Source organism: Antedon bifida, chromosome 7 (assembly GCF_963402885.1).
Source record: "Antedon bifida chromosome 7, ecAntBifi1.1, whole genome shotgun sequence".
Taxonomy (NCBI): Eukaryota; Metazoa; Echinodermata; class Crinoidea; order Comatulida; family Antedonidae; genus Antedon; species Antedon bifida.
Window position 1 is genome coordinate 8938883 of NC_136232.1, and position 19572 is coordinate 8958454.

Genomic DNA, 19572 nt, shown 5'->3' on the forward strand with positions numbered 1-19572 from the left:
CAGTTTTGAAACCGTAAAGTACTGTACCAGAACTACTGTAACAAAAATCTTAAATTATACAAATCAATGTGGTGTTTGTAGTTCACTGGGTGTTGACTGAGCATGATATTAAATGGAAAGATAAAAGTTCCTTTACATCCCTCTATAATAATATACGACTCTACCAACCACGCCCTCATTTTTTTTACTAGCCCAGAGTGATTTTTTTTTAGTATTACCAAACAGAACCATGAAAAGCATGTCAGTTTTATCCAACATAAAGGCCTAGAAATAATATTATCATTAAATTTCCTTCAATGGTTGATATAAACTTGATATTTTGATGGTTGTCAGCTAAATGCTTGAAGGTAAAGATCTCTGGCTTTGAGGTACTAATCACATTATATCGACAAAACATAAGAGAAAGTGGGATACTATACTGTAGGTGTACTGTACATGATTGCAAGGTATCATTCTGCAGATTTAATACTATGTAATTAGTTCGCTGGGGTAATACTGTACCATAACTGCTTTCAGGTATAGTACAGTACGTTAATTTACTAGTAATACATCAATTAATATTTGTTTGATAATTACAGTGTATTATTTATACAATTACAATTTTTGTATTTTATTTAATTTATTTCGAGTACATCCAACAGCCATTGGCTAGTTACAAGATGTCATAAGCAGTGAAAGTTAAAATTCAAGGTTATATAGCAAAAACCGATTGGTACAGTACTGTACATTAAAACTATAAAAAGTTACAAACATAATAAAGATAAGTATTTACAAACAATTATTTCAATTCTCCATTTTGTATCTTCATCCTCTGTTACAATGCCATTTTCGTTTGTCCTGAGCAGAATGGTTTTGTGTTTTTTCTGAATAATTTTTAATATCCCTTTTAAATTCATGTAGATTTGGTCTTATAATTTACACTGGGTAAAAGAATTTTCAGATTTGGTGAAAGAATTTAAAACTTTTTTTGTATGACTCTTAAATTCCTAAACAATATAGAATTTGTAAAAAAATTTATTAGAAAAATATTAATCATACGCACTTTAGAAAAAATTACATTATGGTATCTTAAATAATTTTAGCGCATTATTTTATCGCCATGACTAAACATTTTTCATGACGACCTTGCATTCCTTAAGCGTTTATTAACATTGATGTATCACGAAAAAGCTTCCAGAATTCCTCACTCCACTGAGCAGTGAGAAATACACCCTTTTTTAACTTTTTAAGTTTTAGGTCATCAACCACAAACAAGCTGTAGCTTTTCATTGATGGTCCTTTTCATCTTTTAATTAATGTATTTTATAAATTATATTCTATATTTTATAAATTTATTTTTCTTTAATGAATAAAATAAATTAAAACGAAAAAAAATTGAACCAAAATAGTATAAAGCATTAATTATACCAATGTATACTGTATCTGAATTTTCAAAATCAATGTTAATAATGTATTTTATTACAGTAATTAATTAAACTTCATTTCATTTCATTTATTTATTCATGGTCAAACACAGTAAAATATGTACATGGTTTGAAATTATTTTTGTTTGTTCAAAGTTAAAAAATTCACATAAAAATATGAAAATGAGTTAAAAAGGTTAAATTTTTGTAAAATACAAATAAAACACATTTAAAATACAGATAAAATACATAGTTTAAAATACAAAAAGCAAGATTGGTGTGTGAAGAGGGTATAAATAGCATAAACTTCTGAAAACTGTTACAGTATCGAAGGCTACTGATTTACACCTAATGATGGAAAACCCCACATTCACACACAAACACCCCACAATTGGAAAAAATAGAATATTTAAAATAGTTACTGTACAGGATTCTCTTTTACTTGCTTCTTAATCTTACTAGGCTAAATATCATTTTCCTAACAAACATTTATTTGATTGCTTTTTGAACTGGGTTAATGTCTAATAAAAACAATATCTTCATTAACTCTGGCTTCGTATTACCAACCCACAGCCAGCAATAAAAGCTAAATGATACAAGACTTTATGTAGAATTGTATTTACTAAGATTTATCTCGGTTAACGCAGGTTGACGTCTGATTAAGGCTCTGTACTTACAGTTAAATGCAAGCATAAAGTTATTTAATTCTTCGATTCATTACAATTTTTATTAAGAGAACAATTATCAACAATCAAAATATTTTTGTCTTACATAATAAATATTGGTTAAATATTTGTAATGATTGAAGGTACAGTATCACATGGTCTTTCAAGACACAGAACGTACCTAGATACTAATAACTACGTGGTCTTCTAAACTATCACTTCATACAGTACTGTACATTAAGACCTGTACTGTAGTTTAATTTAATTTTACAGATATACTTAATTTCAAGATACACGGTACATTAGTACCTCGTTTTTTGCTGGTTGTTTTACTTTTTTTAACTAAAAAACTTTTCTTTGTCAAGGATGATCATTCTATACTCATTTTGCCTCATAAACATTTCACGCTGACGAATCCCATAATGAAACAAATTTACGAACACAAAAAGCTATGGTGAGAAGGGTATACACAGTAAAACAAAGAAAACCTTGGCCCGAATCACTCTAGCTTGTAGGCCTAGAATGTTTGCTTTAAGTAATAGGTTAAAGGAAGGTTCATGGACATTTAAAGCCCATCTGACCTGGCAATATTTGCAAAGCATTCCAGCCTAGCTATGTACATGGATCTCTGATTGTGAGTGTAGGTCTTGAGGTATTAAAATGGTACAGTGTGTTTGCACGCACTACAGTTAAAACCATTCTACTGTACGCTAATTCTCTGACCCACTCTGATATAGTACCTCTGTGTCATAGATATAGCTCCAATGTAGAGTTACTACTGTATATGTAATATTCTGTAAATAACTCAGGATAGAACAGAATAATTTATTTCAGAATATAACATTCAACAGGCATTTTTCATTAAATTAAAGAGTATCAGACGTTACATTTTTTTAACCAAAATACATTTTTTGGCATTTTAAACGCAACAAATCACAAGAGACAGTAAACCGCAATGTAACTGATAAACCCAAAATTTAACTTGGATAGAAAGAGAGTGTAACCATAACTTGTGTATCTTCTATACACTATTGTAGTTCTGTTTATTCTGTACTTTCAAGGCCTGACCTAGATTATTTCTATTATATATGTCAATCTATTGTTAAACCTTATAATAATAACTGAATCACTCATTCATCCAAGCCAATTATTAATTTTTAAACTGTCTATCGGGGAAATTTAATTTTTATGGTTGTTGTTGTTGACCATGTCTAAGCTTGGTTTGTCCTGTATTTTAGTAGAGAATTCGTGGTAGTGTTGTGTACACAATAGAAATTATAAACATTGTAATAATAGTCAGATAAGAACCACAATTTAATATAATATTTTGTCAACAAGTTTTTACATAATTTGACTGGAGCTTGTACAGTATACTGTACGCAATGAGTCCAAATAGAGTGTTCTGCTCTATACTCCTTCATTTCATTTTTTAACATTGTAAAGTTTTGAAGAATAAAAAGTATTTATTTTCTTTGATATATCATTTATTTAAACTAAAGAAAACCAACAAAATTATAAACTTTATTGTAAGAATTCTTGTGTTACTGACATGTGTAGTTTAATAACTATAAATCCATGTCATATTCAGTCAACAGGCATTCTAAACCCTTCCCATTACTCTGGCGCTGTGCTTTTGGCATTGTACCAACTTTTATGCTTTAATAATTTTAAGGGTCAGTTTTAAAAAATTGAGTTTATAATATAAAGATGGATTAAATTAGAGGAAGTCATGTCATTTTATGTGACAGGTTCCGACTGTGTAAAATTATTAAATAAATGTTCACTTTTACTAGGCAATAGAACAGCGTAATAACTTGTATGTCTATATTATTGATCGTGTACCTTTAAATTATGTATATAAAAATACACTATAGCAAACCGTATCTAACACATTACTTATAATTTCAACACATTAAAATAAATGAGTGAAAAATTATGGATTTTTCACATTATGACTAACAACTTACGGAAAGTTGTAAAATGACCAAACTTGATTAAGATAATTTTTACTGTAGTAATATTGCTACTGTAGGTTGCTTTCCAGTATTTTGCTTTTTAGATTTGTTACTAGAGTAGAAAAGGATTTCTAGTAAAAAATAAATTAAAAATGTATAATATAAATATAAATGTCTAGTTTTGTTAACAGTAGAAAATGTTGGAAATTTGTTTTTTTTAGAAACTATATTCATTGAGAACTTACTACAGTACAGTAGTTTTCTTCTTTAATGATTTTAAATACTGAGATACAGTATATAAAATTCTTAAAGGTAAATGATTGGTCTGTAACACATTATATTTCCTGTACTTTTACAGTATTAAAATAAATGAAATACTTTTTTACTTTTTAATATAATATTTTGTGACAAGAATGTTTACATATGTACATTAAAACATAATATCATTTGAACTGTAATATAACAATGTTTTATAAAATATTAATTTGAAACAATATGAGAGGAAAGATGAGGAAATATGTGAGAATGAAAAAAATGTTTTATAATTTGTAATGATTCGAATTAAAAATTTTAAAAGATCCTTGTTAATTGTAGTTTATAAAATAGAGAAACGGCAAAATAACATTTCTTTAATATCATACTGTAGGGTTGTTATTAGATCTAAATGTATTGTAGGACTTAATGATTGAAATGATGTAAAACAAGAGAAAAAAAACCATTTTAAATAGTAAAACTTGAAATATTTATACAAAAATCAGAAATAAAGATAATAAAAGTTTTTTAGGAACTGGTATAATAAAAATTAATGCAACATTTTACAATGTTTGCTGAATATTTCATTCATTCAAATATAATCAATAACCATACCGCGTTCACTCTTCCAGTCACTCACTGCTAAAAATTAATGAATGGCCTAATAACAGTTATCATTATGGAGGTAAAAAATATACTTCCATGTCACATGGCCTAAATAAATGTATCTTATTCTTACCTATTCTTGTACTTGCAGCACTATTGTGGTTTGGTTGGTGTCCATGTGCCCTTGGGGATACCGAACTTGGTGGTGATGGTGTGGTCCTGAGGGACGGTGGTCCACTCGGCATCATCTTGTTGTAACCGGTGGTGGAATTCATAATCAAGTTTAGGCCTAGGCTGCTAGGCTTAGCAAAATTAAGATCAAAATTCCGATGCTGAAATTTTAGAATTCACAAAATAATAATACATAAACGTTAAGTTGATCTATGTAGAATAATATATACTTCCATCCAAGTGTATAAATGTCCTACGAACAGTCCACTTGCAGATAGGGGCTTCACTTTTCGTCTGGCAGTACTTACTAAGCACTGGTGGTGTTGGTACCAGACGACCAACTCAAAATCGTGTGGCTGCTTGACAGACGATCAACCTACTCGCACACAATTCCTGTTTTACAATAGCGGGCAATACATTTCTAGTATAATCATACTACCGAATTAGCTTCTCATGTTTATAATTCGAATCTTCTACTTTTGATACTGACTGACAATACCAGATAGTTTTAGTTTTCCTTCAGTTAGATCTTCTCTCCACTTCGCTACCGCAATATTTAGCCATGTTTGCTGAGCATTAAAAAGTAAGCACAAGACATTGACCTTTTCTGTAGGGACAAGGTCATCTATTATAATTTAGGTTCTTCCATTTTATTGTAGGTAGAGTGATGTTACTACCGTGATAACATAAGATTATTTGCAGAATTTATTTCTAAAAAAGTGCTCGTTTTTTTACGAAATATAATTTAATACTTTGTTTTTAACAATTTTTTTATACTAAAACCTAAATAAAGATTATATTTGTGAAACCTGAATTCAGACATCTGAATATTGCTGCACAAAGTAGACTCGTCCGTAAAAGCAAAACAAATGAAGTGTTGACCTACTTTCCGACGAAACGGATGTCGTCGATAGGTGGGGCTATAGTAGTAATTTAATATTTTTAATATTTGTCTTTTGTTTTTATTATTATTCTGTATTCTTCCAATGCATCTAAATATACAACATTTCTGATATATCCAATAGTTGGATCATGTACTGTCCGGTAAGCTATAATATAATGTTACTTTTAATTTTTAGTTAAGAAAGCCTTCTAATGTTCTACCAATTACAATGCTGTTAATATTAATATGCCATATTAAAATTAGAGGCAAGTTTAATCTCAATTAATCTCACATTTTTTAAAAAAATGAGCCAATAAAGTTTAATTTATAGATATGTGAAACCTGGATCAAATTAGTTATTAAAAAATCAGGTTTATAATTCGAAATAAGTAGTTTAAATGTATGTTTCTCTAAATATTTCAATTTATGTTCATATGGATGTTTAAATTTTTAAAAATTCATGTATTTTTTATTGTAAGTCACTTAAATTTAATTTATAAATGCAAATCGATGCAGGAAAATATTTGAAAGTGAAAGAGAAAAAAGTTTTACATTTTTTAACACTGTAGAGGGCGACATACACGATAGTAAGCAGTTCACATTTTGTTTTAGTAATAATATATAGTCTAGTATAGCAACCCGGACTGAAATGTTTGTTTTCCTTTCAAAAAAATAAATAAACAACCGAATAATTCTACATCTTTTATCTGTAAATTTAAATCAAATTTCAATATACATAAACAAATTATAATAATAATGAGAACCTGTTATTGATTTTATTTATTTACTCCTTAATTTTTTTATTTTCTTTGAAACATCCTGTATGGCTAATTGTTTATACAGTATCTCATTTACATACTTATGGTCAAGAAACCCATGCATGCATGCATACATGTACACATTTTGTTTCACAAATTACATTGTTTTATATCTCTAGGCAACTAACATTCTTGCTACACCAGAGAAACCATTTGATAAGCATCTCCATAAACTATGGCAACCAATGTTTGTTTTCTTTTAACTTTGAAATTTATTGGAGTTTCCCTCGCCATCCCGTTCAATCTTAGGTCCACAGTTTAATGATATGATACATGTGATTTACTAAAGCACTGTTACTACTCATATCTGCAAACAATAGTTTTAAGTATGCTTATCATATCAGCACTGTGTATTGGCAAACATTTAATATCTTAGTTTTGATAAATTATTATTTTTAGATTAAGCATTAACAACAATTGCGCACAAGCAGACATACAATAGTGATTTTACTCTTCGTTATGAAATTATTTTTGGTTTTTATATACTTTTTAGCAAGGTTGACTTCAATAAATGGACAAGGTAAATGACATTAATATTTTGGAAAAGATATGTTTAAATTAGATAATGAGAATCAGATGACTTTCATTAGGCTGAGTGTAGCTTGCTAGTTTAGTTGAAACAATTAGTTAATATCATTGGAATCGGAACACAAACTAGAATGGTTGTAGGCACAGGCAGCTCCAGGATATTGTTAAAAGGGGATCACTACCATATAATAATATGTGTAGTTACAGAAAAAGTAGTTTATCGGTCCATTTTAAGAGGAGTGCACAACACCCTAAACTCCACCCTTGATCCGGGATAGGGGATATGTCTGCTCTTATACATATACTATGCCCTGCAGCTGTAATTTTTTCTGCTCATCATTTTTACTTTATTTTTTCAACTTTTTTTTTTTTTTTTATTTCATTATGTTTAATTAATTTATTTTTTGTTTATTTTTTTCATAATATCTATTTTTGATTCATTTGTAATGTCAATCCCGCCACAAGATTCTAATCTTTTTGGGATCCTGCCTTCATCCATTCCATAAATTATCTCTTGTCGCTATTGTTTTTGTTACTTTTTGTCTTTCGGACGTAAATAAATGTTTTTTGATTGAATTGAAACTGTACATATAATATCCTATTGTTCAGTGCCACATAGACCCAGGTGAGCTGGTCTCTATCCAGATGCATTCATTTTTTTTAAACACTTTTTTGATATATATATATATATATATTGTTTTCAAATATTTTTTTCAATTTTAAATCTAAAGTAAATTGAGTCCTCAACTAAAAGCATTTATGTTTTAATTAAAAGAAAACTATCTATTTAAATCTGATTTGGTTTATAGCATGCAAGCTTACCATTAACGATCCATGTAATACGAATCTCAATCTGACCAACTGGCAGCGGAGTGTCCATCATGTAGTATCTGGAGGTAACTACATTGATGATGTCAGTCTTGCAGTTGGATGGTATCGACTAATGACAGAAGGCGACAGGATCAATGTCACAATGCCAACCTCCAGGCCAGGAAAGTACCACTGTGGAACCAAGTACCCATTATGGATTGATGGTAAATCAAATTAATAAATACCACTCATTTACTAACTCACTCCCCCTGCAGCATCTTCAGTTGGACTCTAATGATAGACAATCCAACCTGCATCAGCGTTGGTGCAAATTGATATTTTAGGTTGTTTTATGGAAGATGCTATTGGAAATTTCCTGCTGATTTTTTTTCTCTTTTTTGGTTTGTATGTTTTGTATATGATGTACTATCCGAATTTAAGGAAATTAATGAATATATCTCCATTAATTTCTATCTGAATGCATACCAGTATTTATTCAGAGTGTAACCTGTTTCCTTTTGTAACAAATCCATGTCATTGCTAGTCTTCCAATCATCTGTGTTGGTATCCAGACTCACCAGCTTAATATAACATAATATTTTTTTAAAAATAAATAATTTGTTATTTTACTGTTTCTTCGTATGTGTATTTTGATGTTCAATTTATTTTTTTATGACTTTTTAAAGTAATTTTTTACATTTTTAAAAAGTAATTTTAACCAATTTTATACATATTTTATTGAAATGCAATTCAGCATTTTTGCTGCCATGTTTTAATCTTTTTGTTTTATGAATAAATACTAATGAATAATACTAATAATAACAATGTTAAAATACACAAAAAAAGTAACTACATTACTGTATATGCAATATAACAAAAAAGAAAACAAATATTTTTATTGTCACATGAGTTTGTATAACAGAGCATTAGTGTGTTTTTAAGAAGTTTCTGTCAGGATGTTATGTCACTACTAATAGTGGTCACGAGGTATGATTCCAGGTATGTATTGGGAGATTATGGGTTCGAGTTAAACTGAGCTTTTTGTGTCCCACACGATGTAAATAAAAGTAATGTTTTAAAGTGAATTTGAATGTTTGTTTCTTGATGTGACTCACACTAGCGCCAACTTTGTTCAATATACGATAGATATGACTCATCTTTACCCAAATTAGTTAATTATTATGTTTTATTATCATTCAAAAAGGTGTTTATCCAGATATTGCTGATGGCATTAAAGTAGTTACTGTCTGTGCTGATATGGGAGATGAACCTTGTAAATATATGCAAACACATTGTATCAAAGCCTGTAATTCAACTGATGGCGTGTATTATGTACATTTTCTGTATGGATCCCCAGGGACTAAAATGGCCTATTGTACAGGTAGGTATTTGGTTATATTCAAACCATAGAGCAAGTCTATATTTCAATCACATTTAACATGATACAGACTTTACAGTTCAACTTATTCCCAATCTTAGTATGTTTATTCACTTACCAAATCCAACTTTTTATCTATATTTTATTAACAAAGTTCAAATTTTAGACTATCACACACCAACTAGGCCTGTTGTAGTCGGCTTAGAGTAGGTCTAGGACTTCACCAACTTTTGACTACTGCAAGTAAAAGTATGTTTTATAACTAATTCTAGATTCACTCATACCTTGCCAGAATGGAAGTAACTCAGCAACAGGTTTCCCACCATGCAGCAAAAACAGTGAGTTCATTTTAGATAAACTGAGATGCAATGAGATATGTTATTATGTTATTACTTTTCGAAGTCATGGTAAACATCTTTGTATGGGATGGTAATCTAGATATTCTGTTAACATCTTTTTATGTATTATATTTTACTTGAAAGAAGTAAAACGAGAAAATATTAATAATTTTATGAAATTTTTAAATAAAGAGTAATGATATTTTTTTATATATAAATTCAATACTTATCTACCTTATTTAAGTACCTTATTAATTGATATTATTGTAATGGTTTAAGAAAGAAAAAAAAAAATGTTTACGTTGAACTTGAATAAACTCAATCAACGTACAAATAAATGTAAATAATTATCATGTTAGTTTTTTTTTCAAATATTGAATTATAATAGTAATTCATTCTAATTTGAGTGTAAATTAAGATTTTCAGTTTTAGTTAAACTCTTGTTGTTAACTGTTAATTTGATTTTTGTATGATGTCTTCCGGTCTTGTAGAAAAACACCATTGAGGTGAACAAGTGTTAGCGTGATTAAATAAAGTTTTTATTATTATTATTAGGCCTATGCTCCTTTTTTTTTAGTTTGTCACAAAGTGTACTTAAGTTTGTTACCATCTTACATTAAATTACAGATAGCTACCCCATACTGAAAGGAAAACCAACAGTAGCATTCCAAGAAAAACCAAGAGGAATTGCAGTCGTATGTAATTATATAAATGAGAATCACGATAAAGAAATGGATTTTCTTGTAAAATGGTACATAAATGATGAATTTGTTTATGAGAAACTTTATCAGCCGGACGACAATACAGTGTCTGCATTCATCAGTGACGAGTGTAAATCTGGAAATTGTCAACCAAACCAATGTATCCTAAGCAAGAGATTGAATTCACATGTAAGTTGCCTAGATACAAGTACTAAATTTGTAACATTCACATAAATAACATTTTATAATTATACTTTAAATATTTTAATGTCATTTTTATATGTTGTAATGTCTTGTATTTTTAATTATTCATTAATTGCTATTTTAATATTGTAAAGTCAACAATGTTTACTTTGTTGCAAATAAATAAAGAATTTGAAAATATATGAAAAAATACATTTTAAGAAAGAGGAGGTATCAATGTTTGACATAACTCTCAACAATCAGTAACAATCAGCTCAACAACAACAATTTCATTCAAACTGCAAATGTTAAGACCAGACTTAAGTTAAAAAGGATATTTCAATGAAATATAATCTCTTTACACATGTTCATTACACAACCAAATGTAGTTAAGTAAGGTTTGCAGTAAAATTTACTTATTTTGTATACAATTGTAATCCCACAATACAAATCATCCTCTGCAACTTGTGAACTAAAGAAATCCTTCTTGTGTTTGTTTTTAGATTCAATGTGAAGTCAGAGCAAGATTCAGAAACACAAGCTATGTTGAGTTTCCACCAGGAGTCAAAAGCAACACCATCTATGCTGGGCTTATTGTAAGTAGTAACTTTGCAAACGTCATATCATACTTATTCACAAACATAGTAAAAACTCCTCCAAAACACCAATACTTTTTAAAAACTATTGACCAATGCATCAGACACTCATTAGCTGGCAAAAAAAGAACAAGATTTTTTTGTTCTTAAGCAAATCCTAAATTCTAACCAACAAATTATCTTTAATCAGGTTCAACCTAATACTATTGTGACTGTAAGTGAAAATGATGCTGGCCAGGAATTCCATATTGTGTCAACATTTCCAATAGTTTTACGAAATAAAACCAGTACAGCTGTACCAAAGATCAGTATATATATTGTGTCAGGTAATGAAAATGAAATACTCACCCAGAAAGGCTGTTTGCAATCGGTTACAAATGACGCTCCCGCTGTGTACAACATCATTGCCACACGAGACAACATCAATGACAGAGATAAGTATACGTACATCCAGTTTACAGGCGATACTGCTACTTTTAACGAGGCATCAAGAATATGGAAAAATCAAGAAGATAATCTGCAGCCAATCAAAGTAAGTAAAGAAAAAACTTCCTTCTATTATAAATGTGTACTTTAAACACATTCTCTGTTACTGGAGTCTCTCTCTGTCCTTTCCAATAAAAATAAATAAACAAATAAACAATATCAGTGATGTAGTCACAATAAATAAAGTGGTGCAATTTTAGCAAAAAATGGGAACAATCTCTGTTCACGGCACTGGGTTGTCAAAGGACTCTGTGAAAAAGAGGTAAGGTCGAAACCTTACCAACCGTACTGGTGGCTACGGCCCTGAATATTGTTGTGCGATTTCTGTTTGCCAAAGTTTCTAAACTGGTTAATTGGACTACCCTTGCCATTGTTATGGGCGAGTGTATTGTATTTAACATTCTATGATTTCTATCTTTATAGGTGGTTGTAAAAGATGTTCCAAGTGATACAATTTGTGAAACAACTGGGGATCCACACATCACAACGTTTGACAAATGGTAGGCGTACTATTTAATAATTATATTCAAACAAAGCAAACAATTGGTCATATTTACACCATAATAATAATGATACTTTAAAAACATTATTTCCTTTCTCGATCTATAGGTACTATCATCTTTATGCACCTGGAGATTTTTTGTTGTATGAACACACTTCTCTTCCAATAAAGGTTTGTGAATCATTCATAGAAAAACACAAAACACACACTAAAGCTCTGTCTACACTATCAAACTTTATGTGACAACAAAATGTGATGTTCCCATATATGGACACAATGATATCATATTACTACCATATTTGGGCATATCACACAACTAGGTTGATAGTATAGACAGAGCTTCAATTCAAATCAGTTTTCAATTTAAACGATGTAGATGTGCAGAATAAAAAGTTTTATCTCTTAAAAAAATAAACCTGAGGAAAAAAAGAAGGCTTTTCAAAGCAGTTAATTATGTTACCATTTATTTACATATACACAGTCGTGGCGTAACGGCTATGAGCGCTCACTGGCTAAACCCAGGGTCCCTGTACGCCACTGCATATACAGATACTTGGATGAATGACTGTATGATTACTTTTCCTACAGGTTCAAACTCGAATGGCACCTTGTTATGGTGTGACTTGTAACTGTGGAGTTGCGGTTCAAATCGGTACCACTCATCTATTCATAGATCGATGCAGTAATGATGATAATGAACATGTAACATACAAGACAGAGAATGGTGAAGTAGTCAAAGAGGTTATGACATCAGACACAAGAGTGAAAACATTTGAGATACATGGTAACAAAGCAACACCTGGGTCTAATATACAATATAAAAATGGACAATACATAGTAAGTTTACAGAAATTTCCTCATCTTGTGTCAAACTCTAGATTCGATCAGGATCAGAATCAGAATCAGAAAAGCTGTGTTACTGAAGGTCTGTTCTACAAGTACATAAAAACATTTTGTAAACTAATTGAGATTAAATTAGATTTCTAAGAGGGTTTGTTCCGCTGCATAGTCGAAGGACAAGTTCCGACAATGACATCTGCAAATTTATATATACAGTAGAACTAGGTGCTCAAGATTTTTCAATAACCTGATTCTCTACTAAAAGTCACATGGCAGCCATACACCTTTTCTCCTGTAATCAAATCGTTGAATAACTTGATGATGTTCTTTTGTAGGTAACTTTTCCAACTGGATCAGTACTAACAGTTAGTTTGTATGGTTCCAGCTATATCCATGTCACTCTCACAGCGTCTTCTGACGATTTTGACAAAATTAAAGGTCTCTGTGGCAATTTTGATGGGAATGCTATCAATGATGTCCAGTATAAAGATGGAAGTTTTAACTATGACTGCAAATCTGGTAACTGTGAACAAATTGGTTATAATATGGAAGCAACACAGGAATTCTATGAAATTTGGAGGTATGTATTCATAACAAACAGAACAGACAAAGCTAGTTGTTTTTTAGGTACTCTTTTAAAAAAATCTTTTAGCTTCAGTGCTCTAAATTTCTTTAGATATCCAACTTGCTTCATCTTATTCTTCCCTCAAATTTTTGTTCAAGAACCATCTTCTCTTTATTTGCTTCCTACTATCTCCTGTCTTTTCTCTCTGAGATGGCCAATTTAATTAATTGTTTTTATTGTTTTAATTGATTTCTCTTTTGATTCCAATTATTTTGTGCAATTTTTATTTTTTTAATCTTTATAAATTCGATTTATTTTAATTTATTTTTTAATTGAATGGACCACACTCGTAAAATATTGTTAAAATAAAAAAATAAATAAATTGGAAAATATATTTCATATAATATAATGAATAACCTAAAATTATAATATTTATGTACGCCAGAGTGAAAGATGTTGAAAACTTATTTCTTGGTGAACTTTACCTTGGGGATCCCTATGTGATGAATCATTATTGTTCATGTAATGGTGAAAACAACATAAAATGTGACTACTGCAATGGACGAACCGACGGTGAATCTTTGGAATGTGATCAAACAAATGGAAGGAGGAAGAGGGCAGTAGAGGATGACCCAGATGACCTAGTTGCAGATTTTAAGTTTGGACCGCTAGTCTATGATCCAAACTTTGAAATTTTGGTACAGTATTCAGAATTGTTAATTAACTAAATTAAAATTAGTTTATATATATATAAACTTTTAAGGTTTTAATTTAAGTAAAGTTTTCTAAAAAAGCTTAAGGTTGAACAGGCAGCTGGTCCTATAAAATATATTAAAACTTCATTAAAAAATGTTGAGACAAAAAAAAACAATCCCGGCCATAATTAATGGTATATGAGAGAGATGACAAAATCTGGGAGAGTGAAGTTATTGTCCAAACTAAGAATAAATAGATGCTATACCATGCCTATTTTATAATAAACTAAAACAGACATAAAAACTATGCACGTTTCTGATTTAAAATAGGTTCCAGAGTTTCCAACTCCAAGTGGTTTAACTGAAGAGTACACCAGAAGACTTTGTAATGAGACGCTTGTGAACTCTGACACTTACAGTTTGTGCTTGAATCCAATCAACAATGGTTCTGTTGCGATTAATGATATAATTGAAGGATGCGTTGTTGATGTAAAGGTAGGTTTTGTTGTGATGGTCCAAGGATCTCACTGTATAAAGCTCTCTCTATACTATCAAACTAGTTTGACAAAAAAGTGTGATGTGCCCAAATATGATAGTGATATGACATCATTATGTCCATATATGGGCACATCACATTTTTTGTCACATAAAGTTTGATAGTGTAGACAGAGATTCAGTGGCATGAGCCTATATATTGCCATCGTTCATTCAACCTCTCTTGTGTAGTTATTGTGCTTTTTTGTACAGTATCATCTCACAAATGGAATCTTTTAGTTAATGGATAAATATCTTATTGCACCCATAGGTATTTGATGATACATCAATTGCCAAAGAAACAGTATTAGTTCTACAGGAGCGTTGCAAAGTAGTTCTCTCTAGAAATCCCATGTACTGGAAGAAGACAGAAAATGGTACTCTAGTTCCACCTACAGATGTACTAGATAAAATATGTGTAAACGAGTGTAATGGAATGGGTGAATGCATAAATGGTACATGTGATTGTTATGATGGATTAGGAGGAAGTGATTGTTCAATCTCTCTCATTGAACCCCCACTAGTGTTTGCTGTTCTTGGAGATGGAATCTGTGATGTTAGACAAAGATCGTGTAAATCAGCTCTGGTTTTTGGCAAGAACTTTTTGGAAGGAAAGAATATCGCCTGTCATCTACAACACATTGGTGTAAGTTTGATATATTTTATTTGGATAGTCATTATTACAAATGCATACTTATTTAGGATGTTTTCGTAAAACAAAGTTAATTGAAAAGTGGGTTTTAATCCACTTGTATTCAGAGTTTAAACAATGTGAAAACCACATATTTGTTGCATACATCTTAATCTAATTTAAAAAACAAAACAAAAACTATGATAGAAAAAAAAAGCTGTAGAATAATATAATTAGTGTTTACATAATTATTATATAGTCTAATCTGTATTCTTTTAGGTTAATGAGAATGGCATTATCCTTTCTCCAACAAAAGAGGTATTTTCCGGTATATTTAAAACACCAGAAGAGGTAAAATGTCCTCTACCAGAACCCGCCGTTCAACCTAATGCACCTGGAGAGGGCACTGTTGCCAGTGGCTACCTGATATCAATCAGTAATGATGGTGAATTGATCAGTGAAAGTATGGCAGTAATGTTTCTGTACGATTCAGTTTGTCAAACCTGCGATGCATCAGCTGGAACGTGTACTACAAAGGTAGAAAACATTTTCTATATTTGTTTATAAAATAAATAAATAATCAATATTTATAATTGTTGTTTTCTTACTTCCTGCAAATCAAATATCAGTTTCTTCCTCTGTCTGATTTGTGTTGATCGGAAATTAACATTATCTACATAGCATATCATCTTGAAATAATTTAATTTGGATCCTAATATAGAAAGCAAACTGATTGTTTGCAAATTGTCGTTTATCATTTTTAGTACTTTCAATCTATTGGATCAACAAAAAATAAAAAATGTTTCTTCTATATATAGCATATATAGTTACTTATGTGTAGTTCCTTGTTTACAGAATTTTTCCTGTAAGTTTTGTTTTTGTATAGTGATTTGTTTAAATGGTGTGTCTCCAATTATGATGAGTTTAACAACTTAACATACACATATTTTATATATTATATCCATTATTAATATTTTCAGGAAAATTCCTGTACTATCAATGGTCATTGCTATGAAGCTTCTCAAACGAACCCAGAAAATGGCTGCCAACAATGCCTGCCAGAAGAGAATGGTGTTGGGTGGTCAAAAAAACAAGGTTTGTATTTATATATTATGCACATGTTGAGGTTTGGATACACATTATACCAACAATAGGATAAATGATTTGATTTAACTATGATGGTGAATTCAAGATGTATTGTCCTCCAAAAACATGAAAAATGAAGATTAATAAATAAAAATGAATTGAATAGGCCATTTCGCAGTTTTAATAAAGTTAATTACTTCCATAGAAAAAAAAATTCTACTAATAAAAAGACAAAATAAATGAATGTGACTATTTTTTTGCTTTAATTTATATTTTTAGGTAAATAATTTTTTTTTCCGATCTAATTTTTGGTCAAAGTGACTATGATTATGATAACTATTATGTGACATTAAAATGGCATATTCAACAAAAAAAATTTTTTTTTCAGGGGGACAAAACATCTTTAAACAGTGAAAGTGTATGATGTGTTTATGGTTATGCACACTTGATAAAATAAATATATAACTGATATGATTATAGTATTTTTCTGTTGTTTTTTTTGTGTTCAGATGATGCTTGTGAAGACTCTGATGAAGACTCTGATGAAGACTCTGATGAAGACTCTGATAACACTTTACTTATCATCATTTGTTCATTTGCAGCAATTTTTCTTCTAATTGGATTTGTACTAGGCCTAATGATGTGTTCATGCTGCAAAGTGTCATGTTGTGAACGGTATATAAAGCTCTGTCTACACTATAATCAAACTAGTTTGATAAAAATGTGCCCAAATATGGTAGTGATATGACATCATCGTGTCCATATAATATTGGCACATCACATTTTGTTGTCACATAAAGTTTGAATGTTAACATTGAAAGTCTAAAACCTGAAAGAATATTGATGCATGTTAGCAACCTCTAAAGCTCTGTCTACACTATCAAACTTTATGCGACAATAAAGTGTGATGTGCCCATATATGGACATGATGATGTCATATTACTACTATATTTCAGCATATCACTACTATATTTGGGCACATCACACATTTTTGTCAAACTAGTTTAATAAAACCATAGGAACATTCATCATATAATGGGTAAACTGTCACTGTTTCAATTGTTTGACCCTGGGCTCATCCTATATGTTTCTATTTGTACATTGTGGTTTTTTTGTTAGCGTTTTTTGTAAGAAATATTTCTTGTTTTAAATATCAAATAATGAAATGGAAAGGTCATTTATTTTACAGCTTGTTGTTTCTGTCTACACTATCAAACTAGTGTGACAAAAATTTGTGCACAAATGATATTGATATTCCCAAATATGGTAGTAATATGACATCATCATGTCCATATATGGGCACATCACATTTTGTTGTCGCCTAAAGTTTGATAGCGTAGACAGCGCTTAAATTGAATTGAATTAACCAAAAAAATTCTTTCACTTGCTATTTTCTTTTTCTTTTAGAAATAAAGTTGTACCTGTAAACTATAATTCATCACATGATAATGATTTGTACGGTAGCCACTCAAAGGAAACAACAGCATAGAAATATTCAGGTAAGCTATCAAATAAAAACATAGATGCTCATATTATTACAAACTTTGTTGTTTCTAAACATGGAGAAATAAAACAGTTTTCCTCCATGGTTTAAATAAAGCAATTTTGATATTATGATTTCATTTATTTTCAGTATGCTCACAACCTGGTGATTTTGGATAAGACATTAACAGGATTACTTCTGTCCAATCAGATGTCAGCATACTATTTTCACAGCTCCCATTGGAAAAAAGTTATCTGTATCAATAGACAAGTAGTTTCCAGCAGACAAGTCCTACAGTATAAGTCTCAATATTTTGAATGCAGTTGTTTTTGTGTTCTAGAAACATAGTTTTGTAGTTATTCATGTAATTTGGTAATTTTGTATTGTTGATATAGTTATGCCAATCACTGTAAGTACATAAACTTAATTTGGTTTAACCATAAACAGTATATTATTTTAAACCTTTTGTAAAAGCTTTTTGAGTAATGAAATCATAGCGGTATTATGATAAGAATGTTTATTATAAGGCCATAAACATTTGTAATTGTGTTTGTATTCCCATAATGGGCAATAATAGTTACAATTCTGTGTTTGTGAAAATGTGTGTTTGCTTTGAAGTAAATTAAATGGATTTATGGTTGAATTTAACAGTTAATTTTGTCTTTGTATAAGTGAATATATTATTTACATTTGTTTTTCTACAGAAGTGATTAACTTTATTAAAAATGCGAAATGGCCTATTCAAAGCCTTTCTTATTATTCTTCATTTTTCATGATTTTTGGGGACAAATACGTACATCTTTAACTCATAGCCCGTCTGGAATTTGTAAAAATTGATAGCTAACCTCCAGATGGGACAAAAATGGGAGAAACATAATTTGTATTTTTATTTTGTTCAGTGTTTTAAGCTTAAATAATTAATTAACTAATTAACTGGAACAGCACTTTGAGAGTGCACACCTCCTGTAAAATTCCGCTATATAAGATTTATCCCGAAAATATATATATTTTTTAATTGTTGTGCCTAATGCTGTGTGTGATGAGGCTAATTTCACTACAACTTTGTGAATGTAGGTTTGGTGTAGTGATTATATATCCAGCCTTACATAGTTGAGGTCCATGGTTCAATTCCTGCTCTACTGAGGATCTTCTTTTTTTCATCATCCTTATTATTTTTTTTAATATTTTATTATTAATAATATATTATATTGTAATTTCTTTTTACTATGAAACGAACGTTACGTTAAGACTGCTCAGTACTAGATCGCCAGCTTTTGAAAATTGTCTCCTATCTTTTAACAATAGGAGGTCTGAAAATAATAATAAGTGGTCCAGAATTGGGATCCTGGTCCGGAATACCTCCAAATGGAGTGGTCCTTGACCACATATCTATATGTGGTTTAAATTTGGTAAAGATCTGGCTATAACTTTCTGAGTAATCCTGCTAACAAACAAACACACAC

The 19572-nt window shown here is 30.2% G+C and overlaps 2 protein-coding genes across 2 annotated transcripts in view; one reads left to right on the top strand and one right to left on the bottom strand.

The window, feature by feature from the left end:
* LOC144847967 (retinoic acid receptor alpha-A-like) overlaps positions 1-5611 on the bottom strand; it is a 123519-nt gene extending 117908 nt beyond the window's left edge. The window contains exon 1 of the mRNA XM_078704595.1: positions 5015-5611. Within this exon, the coding sequence (XP_078560721.1) occupies positions 5015-5156 (142 nt within the window). The 5' untranslated portion in view covers positions 5157-5611. The remainder of the gene's footprint in view (positions 1-5014) is intronic.
* A 3469-nt stretch (positions 5612-9080) lies between these two features.
* LOC144848885 (von Willebrand factor D and EGF domain-containing protein-like) lies at positions 9081-18359 on the top strand. Its single transcript, XM_078705836.1, has 18 exons — positions 9081-9090; positions 9296-9472; positions 9742-9807; positions 10435-10697; positions 11195-11287; positions 11478-11819; positions 12197-12273; positions 12383-12446; positions 12864-13112; positions 13451-13695; positions 14126-14378; positions 14706-14870; positions 15181-15555; positions 15820-16077; positions 16521-16635; positions 17136-17301; positions 18034-18125; positions 18260-18359. Exons 1-17 carry the CDS (start codon positions 9081-9083, stop codon positions 18113-18115), a joined length of 3000 nt encoding a protein of 999 aa, XP_078561962.1. The 3' UTR covers positions 18116-18125; positions 18260-18359.
* The last annotated feature ends 1213 nt before the right edge of the window (positions 18360-19572 follow it).